This window comes from Zosterops lateralis (genome assembly GCF_965231275.1).
Source record: "Zosterops lateralis genome assembly, chromosome: 4".
Classification (NCBI taxonomy): domain Eukaryota; kingdom Metazoa; phylum Chordata; class Aves; order Passeriformes; family Zosteropidae; genus Zosterops; species Zosterops lateralis.
In genome coordinates, this window is record NC_139765.1 from 7,143,936 (window position 1) to 7,156,205 (window position 12,270).

The window sequence follows — 12,270 nt, forward strand, 5'->3', positions numbered from 1 at the left end:
TGTAAAAACCATTTCTGGACTACTAAGTGCAAACTGCTGAAACTGTGCAAGAGGGTTGCTAGAGGCTGGTGCTCACAGAAACATCCCTCAGAGCCCACACTCTTGTTTTCTGCCACAGCTGGCACCTGCTATTTTCTGCATCAATAACACCCTCCCAGACAGACCCAGACCACAAACACTCATTTAAAAGTTAAAGGTAGCAAGATTGCAGTTCCAACCCCCTGCTATGGGCAGGGACACCTTCCACTATCCCAGGTTGCTCCAAGCCCCATCCAAGCTGACCTTGGACACTTCCAGGGATGGGGCAGCCACAGTTTCTCACAGCCTGTTCCATGCTTGGTGTCAATAATGACTGAGGAGGTCTGGTTTGAGTGGGGAATATGTGTATGATGAATTAGCTTACAAAAACTGTATCATATAATTTTCCTGGGAATCAGAAACCATGGCATACTTCAGAGTATTTCCCATCTGACTTTCTTTATTTCCTCATATCTTAACAAACATAACAAACTGAAACATGGAGTTATTTCTTTTCTGTTCTGTAAGAAAAAAAATATACAGTATTTTGATGCCCAGAAAATACATTAAACATTCATTTATTTGTGAGATTTTTTCATTATATTATTACATAAGCCTTGGTTTGATGCATAGGAAATGTACAGTTTAACATGCTAATTTTATTACCAATTTTAAAAAGGCATGGAGCTTTATAACAGACAGGAGGTAAAGTCTGAGTTTCCCATGTATTGCTGCGTACTGGTGATTTTGGAATTTAAGCAATATGCTGTGTTTGTGTAGCAGATTAATTTCAATGAGAGGTACTTGTTTAATTAGAATCAAACAATCTTACAATCAAATAATAACTACCAAAAAAAGTATTTTTTAATATGTGCAATAGCTCTTTAGTCTCTGAGTATTTTTAATTCCTTTTGCACTTCCTCTGGTAGCTGCAGCTGAATGTCACTTCTTAAATATCCAGGTTGAACTTTTCAGGAATAATTAGCAATTCTGGGGGCCTATTCAGAGGGCCCAAACCTAAATATTTATCACTCTCTGACAATCCTCTTCAAGGTAGTTAATTTTAGGTGAAATTATTAATCGTTATTCAGCTTCTTCCATCCAAAGACACCATATACTCATCCCAATGAACTCTGACATCTGTTTTTGTTCCACAGCCTGTCACTCAGGTTATCTGTCCAAGGAGCAATAGTTGAGATCTGTCCAAACATTCAGAAAAGTTTTGAATTTCACCAGGCAGCTGAGCAGTTTTACACACTACATATTTATACACACAACTACATCAGGCTCACTTAATTTGCTCCGCCCTATGTCTAATCAACATAATAGCTTGTTATTTGTCTTAAACGATAAAACAAATATTTAAAAATAAAACAAAAACAGAAAAAAAATAAAAAGAACACTATTGGTTTTTTTAAAACAAGTACATGACATAATAGCTTGTGGTAATGTTTCAGGCTGGAGCACTTGCTGGTGGGTGTCCCTCAGAACCAGTACTCAGACACGAAGATGTGGACGTTGACGATGTTGCGGTGGGACACCACCCCGCCCATGACGTAGTTCATCTCCAGCTTCAGGATGGCGTGGAAAGGTCCAATGATGGGCCTCACCTGGCGAACTACACCTGTTGGGACACAAATAGGTTACCAGGAGAATCCAGTTGAATCTAGGGGAGCTGCATCACCCTTAGGGTTGGGTGTAAGGAAAGGTGTTTTATCTGTTGGGTGTGTAAAGAGCTTGCAAGAAAGCTTGTGAAAGAATAAAATACAATTTTTGAGTCAAAATATCTTGAAAATCTATAATGAGCACTCAAATGTTGCAAATGGCAATACCCTCCTGGATATTCTGAAATCAGTGATCTTTTTTTTTTACCTTTTATTTGGAAACATAAATTCAATAAGCATGCTGTGACATTGCTTTTATATAGGACAGAAGGAGATTTCCCTGGATAACCTAGAACCCATTGCTTGGAGGAGTACATGAGCACACCTCGGAATGCCATGCAATTCCGGGTACTGTGTTGAGAAGCCCATTTCATTTGGAACTGTAGAAACAATCTGTGTTGCACCAGTAAAATCAGCCCTTCCCCTGTGAACATCAGAGGACACCAATCTGTAAATCATTAGTGTGCTGAGTCATGGATGGACAACCCCCTGGACACAATGGGAATAAATTTAATGAGGAAAGGAGGCTATCTCTGCATCTGCTCCTCCGTCATCCTCATGTGAATGGTGGCCATTCCTTCACCACCATTGGGGATTGATAAGGAAGGAAGCAGTAAGGGAGAAGTAAGTTGTGTCTTCCAGGGCTCCAGTCCTGTGACTGGTTTGCCATGGAGGAGTCCCAGTGCCAGACACAGCAGGATGGAGTCCTCAGAGAGTGGCAGGGCAGGGCTTGTCCCACCCCCCAGCCAGGCAGCAGGGCAGAGCAGAGCAGGGCAGGGCAGGGGCAGCCAGGTTCAGCCAGAGACTCACATCAGAGCCCGGCTCATGGATGATGCTGGGCCAGAGGAAAGGTGAAGGGAAAATGTGTGGGGCAGGGCCCAGAAAAGCACAGCCTCAGCTGTGCTACAGCCAGAGACCAGCCCTCTTCCAGCACTGTTCAGGCAGGGACTGAAGCTGACATTGGGCTCCTGGGAAGGGTGTGGAAGAGGACCCTGGTGAGGCACATCTTGGTCATGAGGAGTTTATCTTGCCTTGATGCAATGTGACTACACAGAATAGTGATACAGCTTCAGACCTACAAAACAAAGTCAACACAAGCTTTGCCATTGACTCCAAAGTCTCCAGATCAGGTCCTAAACATATTCTCACTTCTTGTTTATTTTCTAGGCCTTGGTGTTAGAATGTAGGCAGCTACCAAACTGCTCTCATCTGAAAAGGATGTCCCCAAATGTCAAAATCACATGAAGCCAAGGTCAGCCAGCAGGCATAGGGAGTCTGGGAGGGAGATCTCCCTCCACAGACATCTCCTTCTGACAACAGACTGCTCTGACAGCGTGTTTGATTCAGAAGGAAATGCACAGTTTAAGGAAGGATGATTTGAGATGTACTCCTGCTGCATGCTGGGGCCGTGTTTCACAAGCAGGCAGCACACCACACCATCATGGAGTCCCAGCCCAGCCCCTGCAGCTGCTCTCTATGCACACACTGGCCTGAGATCTGATGGGAGGCATAAATGTTTGTTTATGCAGGCTGTCAGCACCTTTTCCTAAGGCAGTGATGACATTACACTTCTGTCCTGTTCAAACACTAACTAGTGTCTTCAGCATGAAGTGAAATTGCAAACTTCTCACCACAGTCACTTTGCCTGCCATATTTGATAAATACACTTTTTAAGCATCCTGCCCCTACAATTTATATGCATATATACTCATATTTTACTTTCTTTAGCTTTCTTGGCTACTCTCCTGTATCTTATAAAAATGACTGGGCTTGGCAGATGATGTATTGGAACAGCAAAACCTTTCTAAAATTGCCCTCCCTTTAGGGCAGCATTTAAAGCATTTTGCTAACAACACATCACATTATTGCAGGCACTGCTCTAACTGAGAACCACGGAAATGCACAGCACTGAAATCACTCAGTGCTGGTAATCTTCAACCAACCCCTTGAGCAGCTCCTGCAGTCATCACCAAGCCCTAGAGAGCAAAGGCTGCTGTTTTCATTTAGCAATCCTATTATAGCATTCTACACTTTCTGTGCTACTCCACTAGTTTGCTCTGCTCTAGAGGTGGGATTGCAAATGGTGTTTTCTCTGCTGTGCTGTGCCACAGTGTGGCAAACATTCACACATCACTGATGCAGCATTCAAAGCCATTAGTAACATTCTGATTCCTGTTGAGATGCACCCTCCTAACAGGCGGGAAAAGAGGTGCAATGGGCTAACCCTGCAATGGGCAGTCCATGTGGCAGTGTCTTTTCACACAGTTCTCCTGCTGCAGTTTTAGAATCCAGCCTATAAAAGAGCTTGAGAAGTGAATGCCACGCATGCTGACAGCTATATTGAAGAAAGAAATTGAGGGAATGTAGAAAGAAACAATACTCTGACAATAGCTATTTCTACAATTTGTTGTGCCCGTGTTCTAGATGGCCCTGATGTGATCACCACTGCAGGAACTATTTCCCTTCTCTCTCATCAAATGAATGAGGATGATACTGGATGATACAGGCAGGTGGCTTTGTGGTTTAGCATATGTGTAAGGATGTATTCATTCTAAATGGGTAGAATGAAAAAAAAAAGAGTTAGGAGAAACCCCTGAAATGTTCTTCTGGACAAATCCATATGAGAGGTTTGCTGCTCTTGGCAGATTCACTCCTTGAGAGCTTTGCATTTTTGTTTTGTGACAAGTGCTAAAATGAAAAACCTGAGTATTTTTTCTCCACCAAACTCAAGGACAAATGCAGATGGAAACCCTGCAAGAGGCTTCCTGCATCTGATTCTCTCGTGTCTCAAACCTTTCTCATCACCTATGAGGGAGCCATAGCTCTGCCAGACCCAAACAAGGCCAACAGTGCCTTGAGCTGACTCATACAAAAGACTAAAGAAAAATATTGAGATCTAAGACTGGCCCATGTACTTCACACACGTGGCTCAACAAATCAGTCAATATCTCAAAAGCATTTAGCCCAGCACACATTTGAGGAAGCCACATATAATAATAATTCTGGGTGTTTTTAAGTTACATGGATTTGTGAGACACTGCAACATTTCCATAAACATGCTGTTTCACTATCCCTTTTGGCAAACTAATGGGTCCAGATTTGTGGTCTGGCAGCTGTCAGCATTTATAGCTGAACACTAAGTACAAAAACATACCTTAGAGTAACAGGAAGGTTACGATTTTAAATGCACTGAGAAGTCAGGAAATGTAAAAATTAAGCAGCTGCTTTTTGATGTCTTTTTTACACATCTAAATCCAAAATAGCTGGATGGAGCCACTCAGATTTGCCATGGGGATAATTGCAGACTGGAACTCAGTCCTGGAGCACTGTAGCAGTGCCCACTGTTCTGTGAGTCACTGTGCAGGAGCACCAGTGGGGCTGCTCGGGAAATGACTTGAAAACAGAGGGCTCTCACATACCACCAATTGGTCCTCTCAGGGACCAAAACTACAGGCTCTACAGTGGGCAAAGAAGGTGAGTTTGTTTAACAGAGTTCACCCCAATCCTTTTCCAACAATATAAGACTTCAGCTAGGTTAGCACAGAAGAAGAAGAGGAAGAAGAGGAAGGAAGAAGGAGGAAGAACAACAACAGGGTAAATTCTTGATCATAAATGAACATGGAGATTCCCCCTGATGCTGAATCCAATGTGTTGGGCAACCTCAAGCATCTCTGTAGTCTCGGCTGCAGGCACATCTACCAGTGCCCTCCAACCAGATGAGCTGCTGGTGCTGTTCATTCTCTTTGGTCCATCATCTGTGACCCAAACACAGACTCGACCTACAGAAAATGCCATGTGTCACGGGCCAGGCAGAATGCCTTCCATGAGCTCACCTGTGCTTGGATTTGCTGTTTTGTTAAATGAGCACAGATGTCATTACACATCTCAAATCTGTTTGGGTATCTTCATGATTTGTTGACATCCTTTTAAAAAACAGTGATAAGATTTCTTTCTCTTGCATACTTTACCCTTATTGTAAACAGGATCTATGGCAATGCTTTCCACCTGCTGATCTCTGAAAGCAAAAAGCCTCAGAGTGAGAGGCAGCAAGTGTTTGGATGTAACAGTAATGGTCTGACCATAGCCCAGCTCCTAAAACTCTATAATTAAAACACTGAGCTGCTCTCCTCTCCTGATTCATATTTCATGTTTTGTATTTTAATGTTTTCTAAGGTAAATCATGTCACCATGTGTAGTGAGGACAATAACCTAAATAATATATAATACATGTTTTTAAATGAGAGCAATTACAACAGCCAATAATCTGAGTAACTGTCACTGACTTACCAAAGCTTTGCTTATCAGAGAAGATGGGATAAATAAGACACCAAGGATAATATTGTTTACAATCCTAAGCCTTTCAGCAGCATTTCTAGTATTTTAGTTGGAGAGAATTATAGAATTGTTTAGGTTGGAAAAGGCCTCTAAGATCAAGTCCAACAATTAATTCAGCACTGCCAAGACCATCACTAACCGATGTCCCCAAGTGCCACATCCACACGTTGGTTAAATCCCTCCAGGGCTGGTGCCTCAAACACTTCCCTGAGCAGCCTGTTCAAATGCTTGACAATTGTTTAATGAAGGAATTTTCCCTAACATCCAATCTAAACCTCCTCTGGCACAACTTGAGGCTATTTGCCTTTGTCCTGTCCCTTGTTCCCTGGGAACAGAGCCTCACCTGGCTGCCCCCTCCTGTCAGGGTGTTTTAGAGAATGAGAAGTTTCCCCCTGAACCTCCTTTTCTCCAGGCTCAGCTCCCCCAGCTCCCTCAGCTGCTCCTCATAAGACACGTTCTCTAGATGCCACAGGTATTCCTTGGCTTGTCCATACCTCTTTAAGAGATCATTACATTTCTCTGCTTTGAAATATGTGAGACCCTCAGGCAATTCACCTCTGTGTTTGGTTTCTGCTTGTACTTCTGCATTTGGCAGCTGATTTGCTAAGAAGCTCCATTTTCAGCTGAGGAGAAGAGCTGCTGTTTTGTTACCACATTAACCCATCCTGGCTGACAAGTCCCCGCCTTGTCATGCACTCACATCTTGCCTTCAGACTCCTATTTCTGACTTCTATGCTAAGCTCCTTAAAATACTCCTGTTTAAAAGAACAGGAGTATTTCTTTCTCTTTTTTCACTGCTAGCCACAAAATCTGCTGCAATTACACTCCCAGGGGATCTGGGTCATGGTGTTCCTCACACTACATTTGCATTTCCTCTAGAGAAAGATCCTCTAAATAGGGATCACCATAGTGCATAAAACAAAGAAGAACCAAGCAACTTATTTTCATACTGCAATAAGAAACAACTGGTTTGGGTGGGTAAAAAGGTTGCAGTATGTTATATTTGATGGTTCAGAGGTGAAGGTCATAGGATTTTCCACAGGGATTGATTCTTGAGTCAAATATTTAAATCTATATCATCATTAGAAGCAATTTATGTCTGTTCATCATTTATGTCTGTTCATAAATGAACAGACATAAATTGCACCATTCCTCAAAAAGAGAGCTTCAGAGATCCTAAATTTTTAAGGATCTCCCAAAAAGTCAAGCAGGGAAATGTTAGTGGAGCAGGCAAGGAGTCAGAGGCTGGCAGTGGGGCTGTGTGTGGTGTCTGCTGGAAGAGGGGATGTGCTGCAGGAAACTCCTCTTGCCTTACCTGCATATGCAGGCATATGTATTTGTGTACATATAAACAATCCCAGCTACTGCCAAATCAAAAGCTGTTCTTCCAAATAACCTGTGGGCTATGCTCAGGGAAATACAAGAAACACAGTTATCAAAATTGGGATCAATTCCCTCAACCACATTCCAGACTTTGTGTTAAGTAACAAGCACCAGAGCTCTTCTTCCTCTTGCTCCCTTCCCATTGCTTCCCCCATGGGGTTACAGCTATATTGGTTTTTTTCCTGTCACCACATACCAAAGGACAGTAAACAGACACCTTTTTCTTTCCCTTTGTGCTCACAGCAAGCACACAATGTCCTTTCTGTAATTCTTCTCTGGAGGCAACTTGAGAGAGAGATGTGTGGTTGGTTACTGTTGGGTGAATCCAGGAGTATTGCTCCATTTTCAGTAATGCAACTTTTCACCCTTGACATAACAGGTAAGTACTATTTTTGCAACTTTTTCTAGGAGCAAACAATTGATTTGAGATGATTTGCTATTTTTTTTAAATCATTGTTTAGTTGTATGATCTGTGGTCAGCTGAAAACTGACCATGGACTGAATAAATGTGGGATGTATGATATAAAGAGGTACTGAGAAAGCATGAAGTACTGAAAAGAAGAAAATCCACTTTTCTGAATCATTATTCTATTCATGAGATCCTAAATAGAATGCGACACATATTTTTATTATTTCTAAGATCTATTTTAAAATAAACACTCTGTAAAAATTATGGAAAATAATAAGAATGGGATATACACTTGAAGTACCAGAGGCGGTCAAAAAAATGCCATGGTTTCGTGGTGAATGTGGTGGTGATGCTGGGTTGATGGTTGGATTTGATGAGCTTAAAGATCTTTTCCAACTTTAATGATTCTGTGATGCTACAAAATCTGACTGTAGCTCACAGTTTGCTTTTCCTTCAAAATAAGCACATGCTGCTATTGAGGCTATTTTTGGGGGTTGCAGTGGCCATGCACTATTAAAATTAATTTCCCTGAATCAGCAATGAATATTGGTAGCAATATATGAATGTCTAGTCCTCATTAGATAAATAAAATCCCATGTGAGATCAAGCATGTCTGGTTTTCCCCCTAAATATCCTAACCCTTGGGCTATGACAATATTGCCTGATTGTAAGTGAAAGCTTGAGTTCATCATGAAATAGAATCACAGGACCATAGAGTGGGTTGGGTTGGAAGGGATCTTAAAGCCCCATCAGTTCCAGCCCCTGCCATGGGCAGGGACACCTTCCACTATCCCAGGTTGCTCCCAGCCCCATCCAGCCAGGCCTTGGACACTTCCAGGGATGGGGCAGCCACAGCTCCTCTGGGCAACCTGTGCCGGGGCCTCACCAGCCTCACAGGGAAGAATTTCTTCTGTATATCCAGCCTAAATTTCCCCTCTTTCACTTTCAAACCATTGTGAAGCCATTGAAAAATTCCCCCTTTGAAAAGAAGCATGGGAAGGATTGTCAAGAGAATGTGTTATTACATGGTGAGAGTGCTGCCTATTTTCAGATGGAATTTTTGAGATGAGCTGCTTGTGACACCTACATGAGAGAGATTTCAATGACACAAAAAAATCCCACCTTATAATTTTTCCTCCAGCTATTTTCCTTGTGCTTTAAATGGATACTTGGAACATGAAATGATCAATTGGGAGAAAATCAAGTATAAGAAAATGCGATGAGAGCTGTGGAGCTGGAACCTAAACTGAGCTGAAACTCAAGTAATTTATTTGCCTTTATATTAAATTCCAAATAATCTCAGCCTGTGTTCTGAAGTCCTACATTTGGCGGCTCCTTGGGCTCTGTTTCCCCACAAAAAACACTCTAGTCCTTTTTACAGCCTTGTCAGAAATGAACAGTCCTAACTGCCACAGCACAACAGTAACTATGCCTTTGTAAGTAATGGATCTTTGGGGATCACGAAGGAAGTTGTTGCTCCTGAAACCTACAAGCCATTGTGTTGCTGTTAAAGACAAGGAGCCCAAAACTCTGGCACACTGGTAATAATGTGTGGTGAACATTTTGAAGGGTAAAAGCTTGTTTATGAGTTTCACTTAAGCAATACAAGACCAATCTCCTCCTGTAACTTCAACTTTTCTTTTCTCCTGAAAGCTTTTTGCTTTATACTGCAGGCCAAGATTTACAGAATTAAGAGTAAACATCTCTACTCTATCAGTATTACTTAGAAATGTTGTCATAGTTTCAGAAGAGATGTTCAGGCAATTAGGAAATTTAGGACTAGGGAAATGATCATGGCAGAGATTATTATAAAAGGTAAATTGATAGTATCATTCCAGAAATGAGCAAGAAGAAAATAAACCCAGACATGAATTAATATTTCTTTGGATCAAATCATAGGAGTTGCAGGTTAGGCTTGAACACCAAGCTCTCTCAGTCTACAACATGTAAATACATATCTACAGTGTGAAGTTAAAACTACAGAGCCAATTTTTGGTTTTTCAGACCTTAACCCAAAATAAGTCATGGTAAGATTTGTAATTTCTTATTCAGTATTCATTACAAATATACAAAGTTCATCAGTAGGGTTGGAAAATGATTCACATCCTGGACCCAAACACAAAATGCATATTTTAGAGTATTCTAGCAATTGTTTTGTTCTGTAAAAAGCTTTGCATGAAAATTTAATTAAATTCTTTTCCTAAAGGCTTCTGTTTATTATACAAAAGGTTGTGCCAGAGTAATGATTTGCAGTGCATAAATTACTCTGCAAACATAGTTACTCAAGTACTTATTGACCTATACTATGCCAGGGAAGTGAATTAACTCCTAATTGCCTAATGTGTCCTAACGTCAAAAATAAAATGTTGAAATGCTGCACATCAGGGAATGTCACACTGCACCTGGAAGAGTGAGAGCTGCCCTTGCTGGGCCTCCTGAGGCTCCTGTCAGCCTGTTAATCCAGCCTGTCAAGGTCCCTCTGCCTGGCAGCACAACTCTGGTTCATCACTCCTGTCCAGGTGGCCTCTGGCCCATCGGCCAGGCCCTTGATGAAGAAAGTGGCCCCTTGGATGCACCACTGGTGACTGGCAGTGAGCTGTGCTGCTGATCCCAACCCTACAAGCCTGTAATTCTGCCTTTTCCCAATCCATCTCACTGTCCACTTATCCAGCCTACACTTCCTTGAGTTGCCTGTGGGGGTGTTAAGATCTTGAGATGGTGTTGAGAGCCTTACTAAAATCAAGATAAACAACATCCACTCTTCTCATTAATGCAGCCATCTTTTTGTAGAAGGATGCCAGGTAGGTCAGCCATGATTTCCCTTTCATAAGTCCTTGCTGACTGCTTCCAGTGACCTCTTTGACCTTATGATGTTTAGAAATGGTTTCCAGGTGGATTTGCTCCATCACCTTCCCAGGCACTCAGGTGAGGCTGACCAGCCTGTACCTCCCTAGATCCCTTTTGGCCTTCCTGAAGATGGCAGTGACATTTGCCTTTTTCCATGGGAACTTTTTATCACCACAATCTTCTAAAGATCGTTGAGAGTGCCTTAATATTGGGCAGTTCCCCCAGCCCTTGTCCCTCAGTACCCCTCCAGCACCATGGACTTGGTTATACCCAGTTTGTTCAAATGTTCAAAGCTGAACCTCCTCCACTGTGGATGAGTATTTTCTGCTCCAGATCTTCCTCTTGCTCTGAGAGCCCCAGGACTCCTGAAGGCCAGTCTAATCAGTAAACAATGAGGCAAAGCAGGCATTGAATACTTCAGCTTTCTCCATGTCTTTTGTCACCAGTTCTCCTGCCCTATTCCTGCCACCACAGGCAGCCTCACAGGCATTATTTTCCTCCACTCCTCTCCAGTTCATGACTGTGCCTAAAGGAACAATCTAGCTGTCAAACTGCAGGCATTTCCCAGACCACCAGATATCTGTCTGCTGACTGCAGAAAGTTAATGTATACTTAAGATTCCTCCATCTCTCAAAAGCTGAATAGTCTTTTTAATTTTATTTTTTTTTTTTTTTTTTTTTTAGGGTGTGTGTGAAAGTAATCTATATTTCTCTCAATTATTTGTCACAATAACAATGTGGCTACTGCTACGTGGTGCTCTAGTTTCTGATATAATCAGTTTTATTAGTAAGTGGCTGCTCTTTGTAAAATGAAATATTTCTTGGCAATCATCACTTCAGGCATCAAATCATATACAGAAAAATAGTTCTGAAGGTATCATTAATCCTTAAGATGCCACACCTGACAAACATAACTACCGTGAAAGGATTCAGAAAACTCATTAATCAAAATACAAGTACCAAAATAGATTTCCTCTTGCTTTGAAGTATATTGCTCTCATAACATTGTGAATTAGACCTTCATTCAAGCTTGATGGTGAACACTTCACAAAAGAAAAGTTTTGGTGAATCAAGTTAAGAGTTGGATGTTAACAAGGTTTCCATGCTGATGGAGAACTGCTTCACAGGAATGTGGCTGAGTATACATATCTTCGCTGAAGTGTCTTGGGACAAGATTTTCAAAAACACACTTTTAAAACATGAATGCCCCAGATCTTTATTTAGGAAAAAGGTCTGTTTTTCAACTGTTGAGCAACCAAGTGCTTATAAAATACTTCGGAAGTCAGTTTGGCCACATAAAATTCACTTTTATAAGCTATATGACACTCTGGGTAATTTCACTGTTGGTTTAAGCTGTTCAAAAATAGTGGTGCTATATCCTCCACCTCTTTCCTTGGATGAACACCTGAAAGAACCAAAACCACAGCCTGCCACACAAGCACTCCCCTGACCACAGGGTGGAGTGTGTGCTCAAGAGGTGGACAGGAGAAGGGGATTTCCCTGTGGAGCATCAACAAAGCTCCATAACACTGAACACAGCCTCCATGTTCCTCCTATTGGGAATAGAAAGGTAGCAGTGATTTGGGTACTGTCACAGTGACTGCTGTACAAGTGG

General features: G+C 41.9%; 1 protein-coding gene across 1 annotated transcript in view; it reads right to left on the reverse strand.

Annotated features, from left to right (window-relative positions):
* Window positions 1-472: 472 nt before the first annotated feature.
* The window catches only part of FBLN1 (fibulin 1), a gene marked incomplete at its 3' end in the record, with an annotated part of 73,245 nt that continues 61,447 nt past the window's right edge, over window positions 473-12,270 (reverse strand). The window contains exon 17 of the mRNA XM_083860459.1: window positions 473-1,642. Coding sequence (XP_083716585.1) covers window positions 1,503-1,642 — 140 coding nt within the window. The remainder of the gene's footprint in view (window positions 1,643-12,270) is intronic.